This window comes from Epinephelus moara, chromosome 9, assembly GCF_006386435.1.
Source record: "Epinephelus moara isolate mb chromosome 9, YSFRI_EMoa_1.0, whole genome shotgun sequence".
NCBI lineage: Eukaryota > Metazoa > Chordata > Actinopteri > Perciformes > Serranidae > Epinephelus > Epinephelus moara.
In genome coordinates, this window is record NC_065514.1 from 35,706,441 (window position 1) to 35,719,367 (window position 12,927).

General features: G+C 48.0%; 1 protein-coding gene across 5 annotated transcripts in view; it reads left to right on the forward strand.

Moving 5' to 3' along the window:
• dennd1a (DENN/MADD domain containing 1A) overlaps positions 1-12,927 on the forward strand; it is a 218,242-nt gene that overhangs the window by 174,149 nt on the left and 31,166 nt on the right. For all 5 annotated transcript variants that reach the window (XM_050052661.1, XM_050052664.1, XM_050052663.1 and 2 more), the window contains one exon: positions 1,298-1,369. In XM_050052661.1, coding sequence (XP_049908618.1) covers positions 1,298-1,369 — 72 coding nt within the window. The remainder of the gene's footprint in view (positions 1-1,297; positions 1,370-12,927) is intronic.

Sequence of the window (12,927 nt, forward strand, 5' to 3'; positions counted from 1 at the left end):
AATTGTGTCAAACGCCGCACTAAGATCTAATAAAACAAGTACAGAGACGAGTCCTTTGTCTGAAGCAATCAGAAGATCATTTGTAATTTTAACTAGTGCTGTCTCAGTGCTATGATGCACTCTAAATCCTGACTGAAATTCCTCAAATAAATTATCATGTGTATATATGTGTATATATATATATATATATGTATATGTATATTTATACAACAGTTAGTTCCGACCAAGTAATTTGATTGGACGAGAGGCATTCCATGAGTGCTGATATAGAGTATAACATCACTGGAACTTGTAACAGTAAAATCACTCCGCTCACAGGTGTTTTAAATATAAATACAACTGTTAATTAACCAACTGTCACACTCGCTACATTGACGCAAACTGACACTATAGCGTTACACCAAGAAGATGGATATTTTCCCCAAAATTACATTTGAATTGAATTATGAGTAGTCGTCAGGAGAGGACGAGGAAAAGGAAAGCCAGGACTCTTCTGTGCAGACCTCCAGGTGTGTTTGTGTAACATCAGCCAACCTCAATAAACTGGAGAGGAGCAAAAAATTAAGCAAACATGGTCAGGAATTATCAATGATTATCTGATGAGGTACTGATGTGGATGAGGGAGAGTGGAAGCTGAATCCGGCCGTGCCAACATCCAGGTTTGCCAGCATTTCATCAGCCGAACTGGCCAAAGTTACACAGTTGCAGATCAATGTAAATACAAACTAGCTTGTGAGTTCCTGGCGTGTGTTCTGCGTTGCCTGGCAACAGACACCTGTTTTTTTTTTCCCGCGGAGTTACATAACATACTTAAATCATTTATTTCATCACCTTTTGTTAACATTTCCTTACTCAGCATTGCTGTTTAAGCTGTTGTTGAACTGTTGTATAAAAGCAATATCACACTCGAGGTCGTGACATTGTACTGTATATCATCACGGCAATTACAGCCGTGACGATATACAGTACAACATCACTCCCTTGTGATATTGCTTACATATATATATTTATATGTATATATATATATATATATATATATTTATATATGTAGAGAGAAAGTGAGAAAGTGTTTTGCTTCTGTAATGGACAAAGCAGCCTCTTTGTGCTGCTAGCAGGCTTTACTCCTTTAGTCTTGCTCTTATACAGTTTGACCAATTTCCATGTGTGAGCAAACCTTCATAATACACCTATCAAGATGACAGATTGCGGAACGGATATCGGTCTTTAATAAATGCAGCGAGTGTGGCACAGGTATCTGTCTGTCACTAACACATGCTGTGTCAATTTTTTCCAACAGAAAGGGGGCGGTGCTATCTTCAACACAGTGAAGACCAAAGCAAACCCAGCCATGAAGACCGTTTACAAGTTTGTAAGCATGTCTTTGTCTTCCATTATAGATAAGCCTCCTCTGCTCCATCCCTCACTACCATAGACCAAATTCAACAGTTATGCCTTTGTATGTATTTGTCATGCCCGTTTTCCACCAAAATTATGGCATGTACGCAGGGTTTTTTAACACGGGTAACCCTGCTAAAAGAGTCTGCATACTCCTTTCCCATTGCCAGTAGCTGTGTACATGGTTCTGCAGCAGACGAGTATGATTTTCTGTGTTTGTGGGTTTTTGGTGTGTCACATTCGACATCATGGACAGACTGGAAAATAGGTTAGTTAATAGTAGAGGAGCATGGAGGCTAGTGAAAATGTTACACAGGTTACTTCTTTTTATATATCTCTGACTTATTTAGTCTCTCTTTCAGACTCGGTGCAGACTAATTTGGATCAGTGTTTGGGCACTGCTTGGGCAGAGACGGATGGTATTTTGTGGTGGTGCGTCATTGTATCTCACTGGTACAGGGGGTGCAAATTAACATGTTCACCCAGATTTTTTGTTTTCATCAATGCCGATTAGAGCTGGAGCTGATAAATACCCGTGACTACTGCACAGTCATTTGACATGGGTGTGAGGGCCGATTGTAACCTTTTCCATTACGTTATAAAGCCAGATGTTAGCGGGTTATTGTAGTGTTAGCGGAAATTGCTTATTGTCAATATACCTATGAAAGCCATACATCCTGTGAATGCCCAAGGTCTCTCGTTTGCAATTTTAAAGTTCCACGAGGCTGTGCCTAGAGGTCACTGTAGGTCATTTTATATTGTTATGTCAGTTTCCAAAAATGCTCTCACTACAATGAAACTGCTACTACTAACATCATTACACATGAATAAAATTGGGCTAATTGAATTCCCAAGAGTCTCAGTTTTCCAGTAACACAACTTATGCAATTCCAAGACTTTTTAGGGACCCAGTATGCAGAAATACGGTGGTAGAAAACTTATGTGAACCCATATTTTCCAGCAGCACTGGGAACATTTAATGGATATGTTCAATAAAGACATGAAATATTATAATTGTTTGTGTGGTATTAGGTTAAGCACATTGTGTTTTGTCTATACTTGTGACTTAGATGTAGATTGGATTTCATTGTATGGCCAATTAATGCAGAAAACTAGGAAATTCCAAAGGGTTCATATACATTTTCTTGCCACTGTATAAAAAACAATAAGACAAAATAACACATTTATATTGCATGCTAAAAGCTGTTTGGAACTAGCTTGAAGTGGACTTGTAGGTACTTAATGAAACTAATTTCATTCAGATATCTTGAGGTGAATAAATTCATCAGTTAGGACATACAGTAGGAGCCACTCAAAAGTTCCCCTTCCCAGCCGGCTGTCAGCCGGCTGCCTGTCGAATCCCAGCCAAATCCTAGCCAAGTTCCAGCCGGCTGCCAGCCAGCTGCCGTGCTGGCTCTACCCGCTCTCCCTCTCCTATTTTAATCCTAAACGCCCACTCGTTCAATTGCAGGGTATCGCCATGAGATGGCGCCTCTCTCACAAAAAAACAGCCTGTAGTCATTCAGTTTATCAAACGTGGAAGCGTATCGTTTCTATAGCAACGACTCTTTTCAGGGGTAACTGTCTGCCTTTCCAAAACCTTGCCTCTTCGAATGTTAACTTCCATTATTCGGACTGGCGGTCCTTCACCTTTTTATCACAAGTCCCACCATTACGAAAATTCCTGCCTTTATTATTCGAAATGTCGGCCCTTCCTTGTTTTTCTAAAGGATCCGCCATTCAGAAGTTTGGATATTGTGGAATATGGCACAGCTACAGGGCTGCAGTGCAGACATTTCAGTCACACACTGCGCGTCAGCAGCGGGCAGCAGTATAGAACGGGCTTTTACTGATGCACTTTCTGAAGGCTATTTACTTGATTAGACTTCTATTTTCGTTAGGATGTTATTTTTTTTCGTTATTGTATAATTGTTTTCAGTCAATCAGTGAGATCACATCTTCAAAAAATGTCTGAAAGAAAAATAATCGAAAAGGTGTAATACTGAAGATTTCGTTTGTTTACAAGTTATTTTGAATTTGGAAACCTGTTTTGTTGACCTTTTTGTAATAAATTACGGAGCCCGGCAGTGGCCGTTAGAGGAAAAAAATATACATCGTGCGTACGTTTTAATTAATTTGAATCCTCATTCATTCATTCAGTCATTCACTCTGCACTTGCTGCTTTGCATGGGATTGTTGTCAGCAAAAGGCAATTCACGAGGATATTGAGAGTTTTAGAGGATATTCTGTGTGTAAAACTGTGTGTAATATCTTATATTATTTGTGTTCTTGTGAAGAAACTCCGCTGGCTCTGCTGTGCCTTCCCAGTTGAATTACGCACGGCACAGGCGCTCGGATGCACGTAAAAAACCCATGAATGAAGCAGAAGTCCTGTCCTTGTGTCCTGTGCACTGATGTCTAACATTTAACGTTTGTTGAGCCGTCATCATGTTTAATTGGCACAGCTCTGACAGCCGAAATACACCGGGTACCGGCGCTACACGTCAGTCGGCGGAGTGGTGTGGTTTTTTTTTTTTTTTTTTTTTTTGAAAACTTTTTAATTTTTTAATGTCAACTGAGGGTGCAAAAATAATAAATTGATGGTAGCCTACTGCATGCTTTTGCACACTCACAGAACCGTGGAGCTATTCCTCAAACAAATTGGTTAGGTGATCCTCTTTTTTCCTTTCTTTTCTCTCTTCTCTCTGTCCAAAACTGTCATTGCGCCCCACGTGACCAGCTGACTTTGCTACGAGCTGATTGGCAGTTGAAACAGGCGACTTGCCTTATGATCTAAAACCAGCCACTGGGGACTGCATGAAAGGCATCTGTCAATAAGTCTCTTCAACGTCTTGAATAGAATCTTGTAGAGTAGCCTAACTGTATAGATCTGGTCAATACACAGTAAGCCCTACATTAAGACTTTACTTGTAGACTGAATAATAAGAGATTATAATCACAACTTTACAGGATTTGACAAGTAGCCGAAGTTTTCACATACAGTACAAAGACCCCTCTGTTTTGACGGCGGACAGTCTAGCCAAAATAAAAAAAATAAAGCGGCCCGGTGCAGTTGTTTTTGCTATTTTTCTGTGAGATCAGGTTGTTTCACCTTGTGAGTGAGTGAGTGTGTGTGTGTCATCGTGGCAAAGTGTGGTCCACGGCTGCCTTTAACGCATAGAACACACATAACCATTATGCCATGTCTTAGTGGGACTGTCCAGTGATTTCAGGCTTTTAAATTTTCAGGCTGTCAGATCTCAGGCTGTATAGTAACTAATGCCGAAAACTAAGTAGTGAACCAACTGCATGTAGGTGCAGGGTGGCAACGCGTCTCCCTGCTCCAGCTGCAGGTGGCTCATACGGATCAATGTTATTTATTTCTTGGATCTTCTCCAAATACCTCAGTTTGAATCATGATAACACGGCAACAAAGTTACCCAAAGCACGGTAAATGAGATGGAGTTTAATTACACTGGGGTAGCCTAATTAACGGGAAACACAGGAACAAGTATAGGTTTTGAAAGATAAAAAGAGAGCGTCCTGTTGGCTTTTCACATGGTAATATTATTTTAAAAAATATGGGTTGCATACAGTAGTTGTAATTCGACCTAGTCGTAAAATGCTACTAGGCTAAATAGTGGCTCCATGGAGCCATGGACCAGCTGATAAGCCGTCTTTCCCAAATCTGCAGATATTACAGTATTTTGGTGATAATCACTGCTCCTCCCCATGGACAAATGAAGCATTGCAACTCATTTTCACACAGGTGTCTAGGGGCGTTACAAGTCAGGGCTGCATTTCCTACGTCATCGCGGGGGATTAAATTAACTCCACGGAGCAGGTGGCAAGCTTGCACGGAGGCGTCACGGATCTGCCACGGACCTGCCGAGGTTCAGCCATGGAAACAGGGGAACTTTTGAATGGCTCCTACTGTAGTGTTACAATCCCTGGAGTTTCAACACACTTTGTGCCAGAGCATAGGTGTTACGGCCGTGACCAACTGGCAGAGCCACCCATCGACACATTATCAGTTGTGCACCTCAACATCATCGGGTGTTTGGGCCTTATCACGAGACACCCTCCATTAAGGGAGGCCCACCACAGACTGATCAGGCCTGGGTGTGTGTGTCAGAAGGTTGGCTTCTCCATGGTCACCTAGGAGCCCAGACGGGATCCTTTCTCTTCAGCCATAGCCAATGACTGCACCTCTTAGCTGTACATGCTGCATCCTTGACCACTTTCCTCTGGGCCTGCCCATTAATCCGATTTCCTCGAGGACCCTAGTGGTGGATCTAGCAACAAAGCCTCTGCAGCCCACCCCGATTGGTCACACCTCAGCTTTCCAGCCTCTAGTCGCCGCCTCAGTTACAAGGTCAGCATAGCACAATCTCTTACATTCAAAAGCCTCCTCCATGGCATCCTCCCAAGTGACAGTTAGTTTTATGAGGAAAACACGAAATTATGAGATGCTGGCCCAAGTCAGTGCGTATTTCCAGTCCCTGGCTCCATGTAGCAGACTTGAATTGGGAGGCAAAAGGCTTGTCACTTGTTTTTTACCTTCCCGGACGAACAATTCAGCCAGTTGGAACTTAACCTGCGTTTTGAGAGGCATGGTGTTGGTGGTTACCCCCTTGGTCTCAAGCTTAGCTGCCAAGCACTTAAGTACCTGGTTGCGCCGCCAGGTGTATCTTCCCTGTGTTACGCTGGTCTTACATCCTACCAGCATATGCTTAAGTAATACTGGCAGTGAGCATAATGGATAAGCAGGGTATTTTCCCAGCCAGAGATTTAGGTTTGCAGTAGAGGGTAGGACATCATAAGTGGCTCTGATGATTACGTGCAGAAGATTAGACTCCTTGCTCCGCATCCCAGCCCATGTGATTTTCCTTCTCTCAACTGCTTCCCATCTCATCCAGCAGCCTTGCTTGGATTGGGATATGGCTCTGGCACACCTTGCTGCTTCCTCTTGATGGCATACCTCCTCTGCCACCAAGAGCCGGTGTTTGGTTGGAGTAGCTTTTTGCCAGGTAGGTCTTATTTCTCCAAGGCCAAATCCCCCCCTGCCTTGTTGGACGTGGCCCACTATGTCTCTGTGCTGAAGGGCAGATTTTGCATTCAACACTGCAGCAGCTGGAGTCCACCTCTTGCCTGTGGTCAGTGTTGGAGCAGTTCCTCTTACCACAGGGTCCTGAGATTCTGAGAGGGTCATGTCCTATCTAGTTTTGGCACACTTAAACTTCTCTACCAGACTGAGGATGGGCAGGGACAGGGCTCCATTCTCATAGAGTCCTATGCTGGTGAGGCATCGTTGTAGGCCAAGCCACTTCCTAATCTGTGCATTCACTAACCTCTCACCGGAAGTCAGGCGCTACTGCTCTCTGGCGTCCTCCGTCACTTCGGCTCTCAGATGTAACTTTTATTTCCAGTTTTACGCTACCTTGAATGATCTACATTTAAATTCTATATCTTTGATGTGTGCACTCTGGCCGGAGGGCTGATCGTGTGTACTTGTTTGGCAGATTTCGAGTTTTTAGGGCATCTGTGCGACCAGTGCTGACACAGCCCACTCCGAAATACGTTAGCGTTTCTGCAGGACGCAGGTATAAAACGCTGAGGTGCAGAAGGGCTCGCTTCGGGAAATGCCTGCTTCCCGCAGCCATAGCTGCTCTGAACAACAGGCCCCGTTGATTGTGTCATGTTTATATGCTGTATGTCGTTGCTTTTTGTGTGCTGCTCGCCAGTGTGATGTGTTCTGATGGTGTCTGTGTTTGTGTGTCATTGTTTTTCATGCTGAGTCCAACAAGTACAGTGCTGTGGAAAAGAATTTCCCCTTGGGGACAATAAAACCTAACCTAACTTTTAGCAACAAACTCCCTTTTCTCTGTCTAAAACTGGATTACTGACTATGATACTGCCAGCATGAGAGTGAGAAACCTCCGTTAACACATCAACCACCCCTGATGCCACTTTAACACCCTTCCTGTCGTTTTCTGCACACCGGAGCGACTGCTGCTACCTGGCTTTTGGACATTCATTCACCTCAACGGGCCCAGTCTTTGGGCCCGCACCGGTAAGTGTCGCTTTCTGCAGGACCTAAATCTTTCCCTGATCTGTGACTACACATCGCCACGGACTCCTTTTGGTGTCCTCGTGTGTAAGTTTCCATTTGTGGCTCAAAAGAACTGCTAAAAGCTAGAGAAAGTAGCCTCCCGACTAATACAACAAGCTTACTACGTCACCACACATTACTCCATTGCTGCCGTAGTTGTTTTTTGTTTCCTAGGCAACCCACCTGCCCCCCATAGGTCCACTCACCTCTCCACATGACTGTGACAGCTGCCTCCACAAATCCCAGAAAATCGCCGAGCTGGAGCGACGTATATCCAACCTGTACTGGATCAGGGATGAGGAAGCTCTCCTAGACTCTGTGGTTTCCATCGGGGCAGGCCCTCCTGGCAACCCTGCGGATCTGGACTCCACCGCCCGAGTGTCTGATGCCGGCTCCTCGGTTTCAGTGGACGCTCACCCCGCCAGCTTGGCCCCAGCTAAGTGGACCGTCCGGGCTACTCAGCTCCACACCGATGACAACGACGCCACAGCTAACGTTACATCCAGTCCGGCTTCTTCAGTTCCAGCTCCACATCTTCCTGCTGAGGACCCGTGGCTGTTGCTGGGGGCCATGCCGAAATGGGCAACTAGGAGGGCTGAGGCTACATTCACCTGCAGCCCAAACCCGAGGTTTAGAGCAAACAGCTCCACTGCCAGCCAAGAGCCATGGTCCATGGTAAATGGAAAAAAGCGAGGGAAATCCACTCCGCTATCTTTCCCACCTTGTGAGCTCCAGCTGGAAAACAGATTTAACATCCTGAGCCTCGAGGAATTCCCTCTGCTGCAATCTGTCTTCTCTTCTCCTGCTAACCCCGTGAATGTCTCGCTGCCAGGGGCCCAGGGAGCTAGTGGACCTGCACCGGGACTCTTGGTCAGGTCCTCGACCTCCTCCTCCCGGCGGAAGATCGTGAAAGAGGCTGCCCTCAGAGCGAGACGCTCCGGCGGACTTCCCTGCCGTGAGGGGACATGTGAGCCCGCAGCCACAGTTGTGTCCCTGCCACACTCTTCACCGGCAACCCCCATGGAGCAATGGGGCTAGCCCCCCCTCCTCATCCATTGTTCCCCCCAACTACTGCCATAGTGGGGGACTCCATAATGATAAATATCCGCTTTTTTAACGCCACCATTTACTGCTTTCCAGGAGCCACTGTCTCCTCTTTCTATCTTTCTATCGGCAGGACGGACTGCACCCGAGTAAATTAGGTAGCCGCATGCTTGCAGCCAACATACAGTACACTGTACACGCCATGGCACACACACACACGCACGTGACTGTTTACATGCCACACCCCCTCCTAAGCGCTTTCTTCTTCTTCTTCCTCTTCTAAGATGCCCTCTGTGAGCTCTGTGAGTACTGCCTCCCGTAACCGCTCCCCCTACAGGCGCCAACTGAAACTGCCACTAATGTCTACAAATAGCTCCAAGTGCAATAGCACTGTTTCTGCGTCGTATCTAAGTCATCCTATCCATCCCGGCCCTTCTCATACTGCCTCCACAGATTACATCTTCCCTTCCACAAACATTCCTGTTTTAATTACGGATAGACCATATCCAGTGAAGCCACACAATACTCCCAGGTGCTATCAGAACTTATTCCTTATTAATTGCACTGCTACTCTTGACATGCACAGATGCATCTGTTTCGCATTATTGAACGCCCGATCAATAGCCAATAAATCATTCATTTTGAATGATTTCTTTGTTGCCAAAGGTTTGGACTGCCTGCTGATAATTTCTTTGTTGCCAAAGGTTTGGACTGCCTGCTGATAACAGAGACCTGGCAGAAAGAGCAGGAATTTGTTTCAATGATTGAACTTTGTCCTCCAAACTCCTCTTTCTCCTGTGCCCCACGGGCCTCGGGCCGTGGTGGGGGGCTAGCCATAGTCCACAGAGACTGTTTACCACCCGCAAGTTGAGCACTGGATCTTTTTCAACAATTGGAAGTTTTGATGACCAAAACTGGTTGCTCCAACCCATTTTATTGTTGTGTAATTTATCGCCCCCCAGGCATAAATGGTGCTTTTCTGTCTGATTTTAGTGAGTTTTTATCATCTATCATTCATTATGAAAGAATCCTCCTGGCTGGCAACTTTAACATACATGTAAATGATAACACTAACAGCTTTGCTGCAAATTTTCTAAATATCAGTCATTTAACCTGAACCAACATGTATCTGGTCCCACTCACATTAAGGGTATTAGTACTGAGGATTTGCCTGTAACTGACCACAAAAGTGTTCTATTCAATCTATCACTTGATGCTGACATTACACCAGGGAAGCAAGCAAAAAGTTCATGCATCCTTAACAGTCTCTCGGCGGAAAAATTTTCTGCAGCTTTTGACTGCCGTGCAGGCCAAGCTCAGTCACCTCATGCGGATGTAGATTCTCTCGTTCATGCTTTCAACTCCCACTGCTCCACAATTTTAGATGAAATAGCCCCCACAGTTACCCGTACCATCAGACCTGTTAACTCCTCTCCTTGGGTAAATAACCAGATCCGCAGCCGTCATCATCGTCGTCGTCCTCCGCTTATCCGGGTCCGGGTCCGGGTCGCGGGGGCAGCAGCCTCAGCAAAGAAGCCCAGACAGCCCTCTCCCCAGCCACTTCCGTCAGCTCTTCCAAGGGAACCCCGAGGCGTTCCCAGGCCAGCCAGGCGATGTAATCCCTCCAGCGTGTCCTGGGGCGGCCCTGAGGTCTCCTCCCGGTTGGACATGCCTGAAACACCTCCCAGGGGAGGCGTCCGGAAGGCATCCTTACCAGATGCCCGAACCACCTCAAGTGGCTCCTCTCGATAAGGAGGAGCAGCGGCTCTACTCCGAGTCCCTCCCGGATGTCCAAGCTCCTCACCCTATCTCTAAGGCGGAGCCCAGCCACCCTGCAGGAGGAAACTCATTTCGGCCGCTTGTACTCGCGATCTCGTTCTTTCGGTCACTACCCAGAGCTCGTGACCATAGGTGAGGGTTGGAACGTAGATCGACCGGTAAATCGAGAGCTTCGCTTTCTGGCTAAGCTCCCTTTTCACCACAACAGATTGGTTAAGCGCCTGCATCACTGCTGACGCCGCCCCAATCCGCCTGTCAATCTCCCGCTCCATCCTACCCTCACTCGTGAACAAGATACCGAGATACTTAAACTCCTCCACCTGAGGCAGGACCTCCCCCCCGACCTGGAGTGGGCAATCCACCCTTTTCCGGCTGAGGACCATGGCCTCAGACTTGGTCTTGGAGGTGCTGATTCTCATCCCAGCTGCTTCACACTCGGCTGCGAACCATCCCAGCAAGAGCTGGAGGTTGCTGTTTGATGGGGCTAGGAAGACTACGTCATCCGCAAAAAGCAGGGACGAGATCCTCCCGTCACCGAACATGACACCCTCCACCACTCAGCTGCACCTAGAAATTCTGTCCATGCAAGTTATGAACAGAACCGGTGACAAAGGGCAGCCCTGGCAAAGTCCAACCCTCACCGGGAACAGGTCCGACTTACTGCTGGCCATGCAAACCAGACTCGCGCTCCTTCGGTACAGGGACTGGATGGCCCTTAGCAAGGGGCCACCAACCCCATACTCCCGGCGCACCCCCCACAGGATGCCCCTGGGGACACGGTCGTAAGCCTTCTCCAAATCCACAAAACACATGTGGACTGGTTGGGCGAACTCCCATGCCACCTCCAGCACCCTGGCGAGCGTAAGGAGCTGGTCCACAGTTCCGCGTCCGGGACGAAAACCACTTTGCTCCTCCTCAATCTGAGGTTCAGCTATCGACCGGACCCTCTTTTCCAGCACCCTGGAGTAGACCTTACCGGGTAGACTGAGGAGTGTGATCGCCCTGTAGTTGGAACACACCCTCTGCTCCCCTTTCTTGAAGATGGGGACCACCACCCCAGTCTCTGCCCCCGATGTCCACGCATGTTGCAGAGGCGTGTCAGCCAGGACAGCCCTACAACATCCAGAGCCTTGAGATATCCAGGGCGAATCTCATCCACCCCCCGGGCTCTGCCGCCACGGAGTTGCTTCACTACCTTGGTGACTTCTGCCCCAGAAATTTCACAACCCACCCCCGAGACCTCTGGCTCTGTTTCCTCACTGGAATGCATGGTGGTGGGATTGAGGAGCTCCTTAAAGTATTCCTTCCGCCACCCCACAATGTCCCCAGTTGACGTCAGCAGCTCCCCGCCCCCACTGTAAACAGTGTGAGCAAGTTGCGCCTTACCCCCCGAGGCGCCGGACGGTTTGCCAGAACCTCTTTGGAGCCCATCGATAGTCTTTCTCCAATGCCTCACCGAACTCCTCCACGCCCGAGTTTTTGCCTCCACGACTGCTGCTGCTGCGCTCTGCTTGGCCCGCCGGTACCCGTCAGCTGCTTCCGGAGACCCACAGACCAACCATGCCCTGTAGGCCTCCTTCTTCAACCTGATGGCTCCCCTCACCTCTGGTGTCCACCAGCGGGTTCGGGGATTACCGCCGCAACTGGCCCCAGCGGCCTCGCGGCCACAGCTGGCAACCACCGCCTCGACAATGGCAGAGCGGAACAAGGCCCATTCGGACTCAATGTCCCCCTCTGCCCTCGGGATGCCGTCGAAGTTCTCCCGGAGGTGGGAGTTGAAGATCATCTTGACAGGTTCTTCCGCCAGGCGTTCCCAGCAGACCCTCACTGCTCATTTGGGCCTGCCAGGTCTGCGCGGCGCCCTCCCCTGCCATCTGATCCAACTCACCACCAGGTGGTGATCAGTTGACAGCTCTGCTCCCCTCTTCACCCGAGTGTCCAGAACATATGGCCGTAGGTCAAATGACACAACTACATCAATCACTGACCTGCGACCTAGGCTGTCCTGGTGCAACGTGCACCGATGGACATCCTTATGGTCGAACATGGTGTTAGTTATGGCCAAACTGCGACCCACACAGAAGTCCAATAACTGAACACCACTCGGGTTCAGATCGGGCAGGCCGTTCCTCCCAATCACGCCCCTCCAGGTCCTGCTGTCATTGCCCACGTGAGCGTTGAAGTCCCCCAGCAGAACAATGGAGTCCCTGGTCGGGGCACTGTCCAGCACCCATCCCAGGGACTCCAAAAACTGGAGTCGTGAAGTTAGCAACACCAGCAGCACGTGAAGTGAAGTTAGCAACACCAGCGACCATAGTCAAATGTATCCCTGGGGCCAGAGCGGGCGACATTGAATCAAATTTAAAACTGCTGGCTAAAGCTAAACGTAGATTCAGTAAGATTGTTATTCACGTTGGCGGCAATGACACCCGGTTACGCCAATCGGAGGTCACTAAAATTAATATTGCCTCAGTGTGTGAATATGCAAAAACAATGTCGGACTCCGTAGTTTTCTCTGGACCCCTTCCGAATCTGACCACTGATGACATGTTTAGCCGCATGTCATCATTTAATCGTTGGCTGTCCAGGTGGTGTCC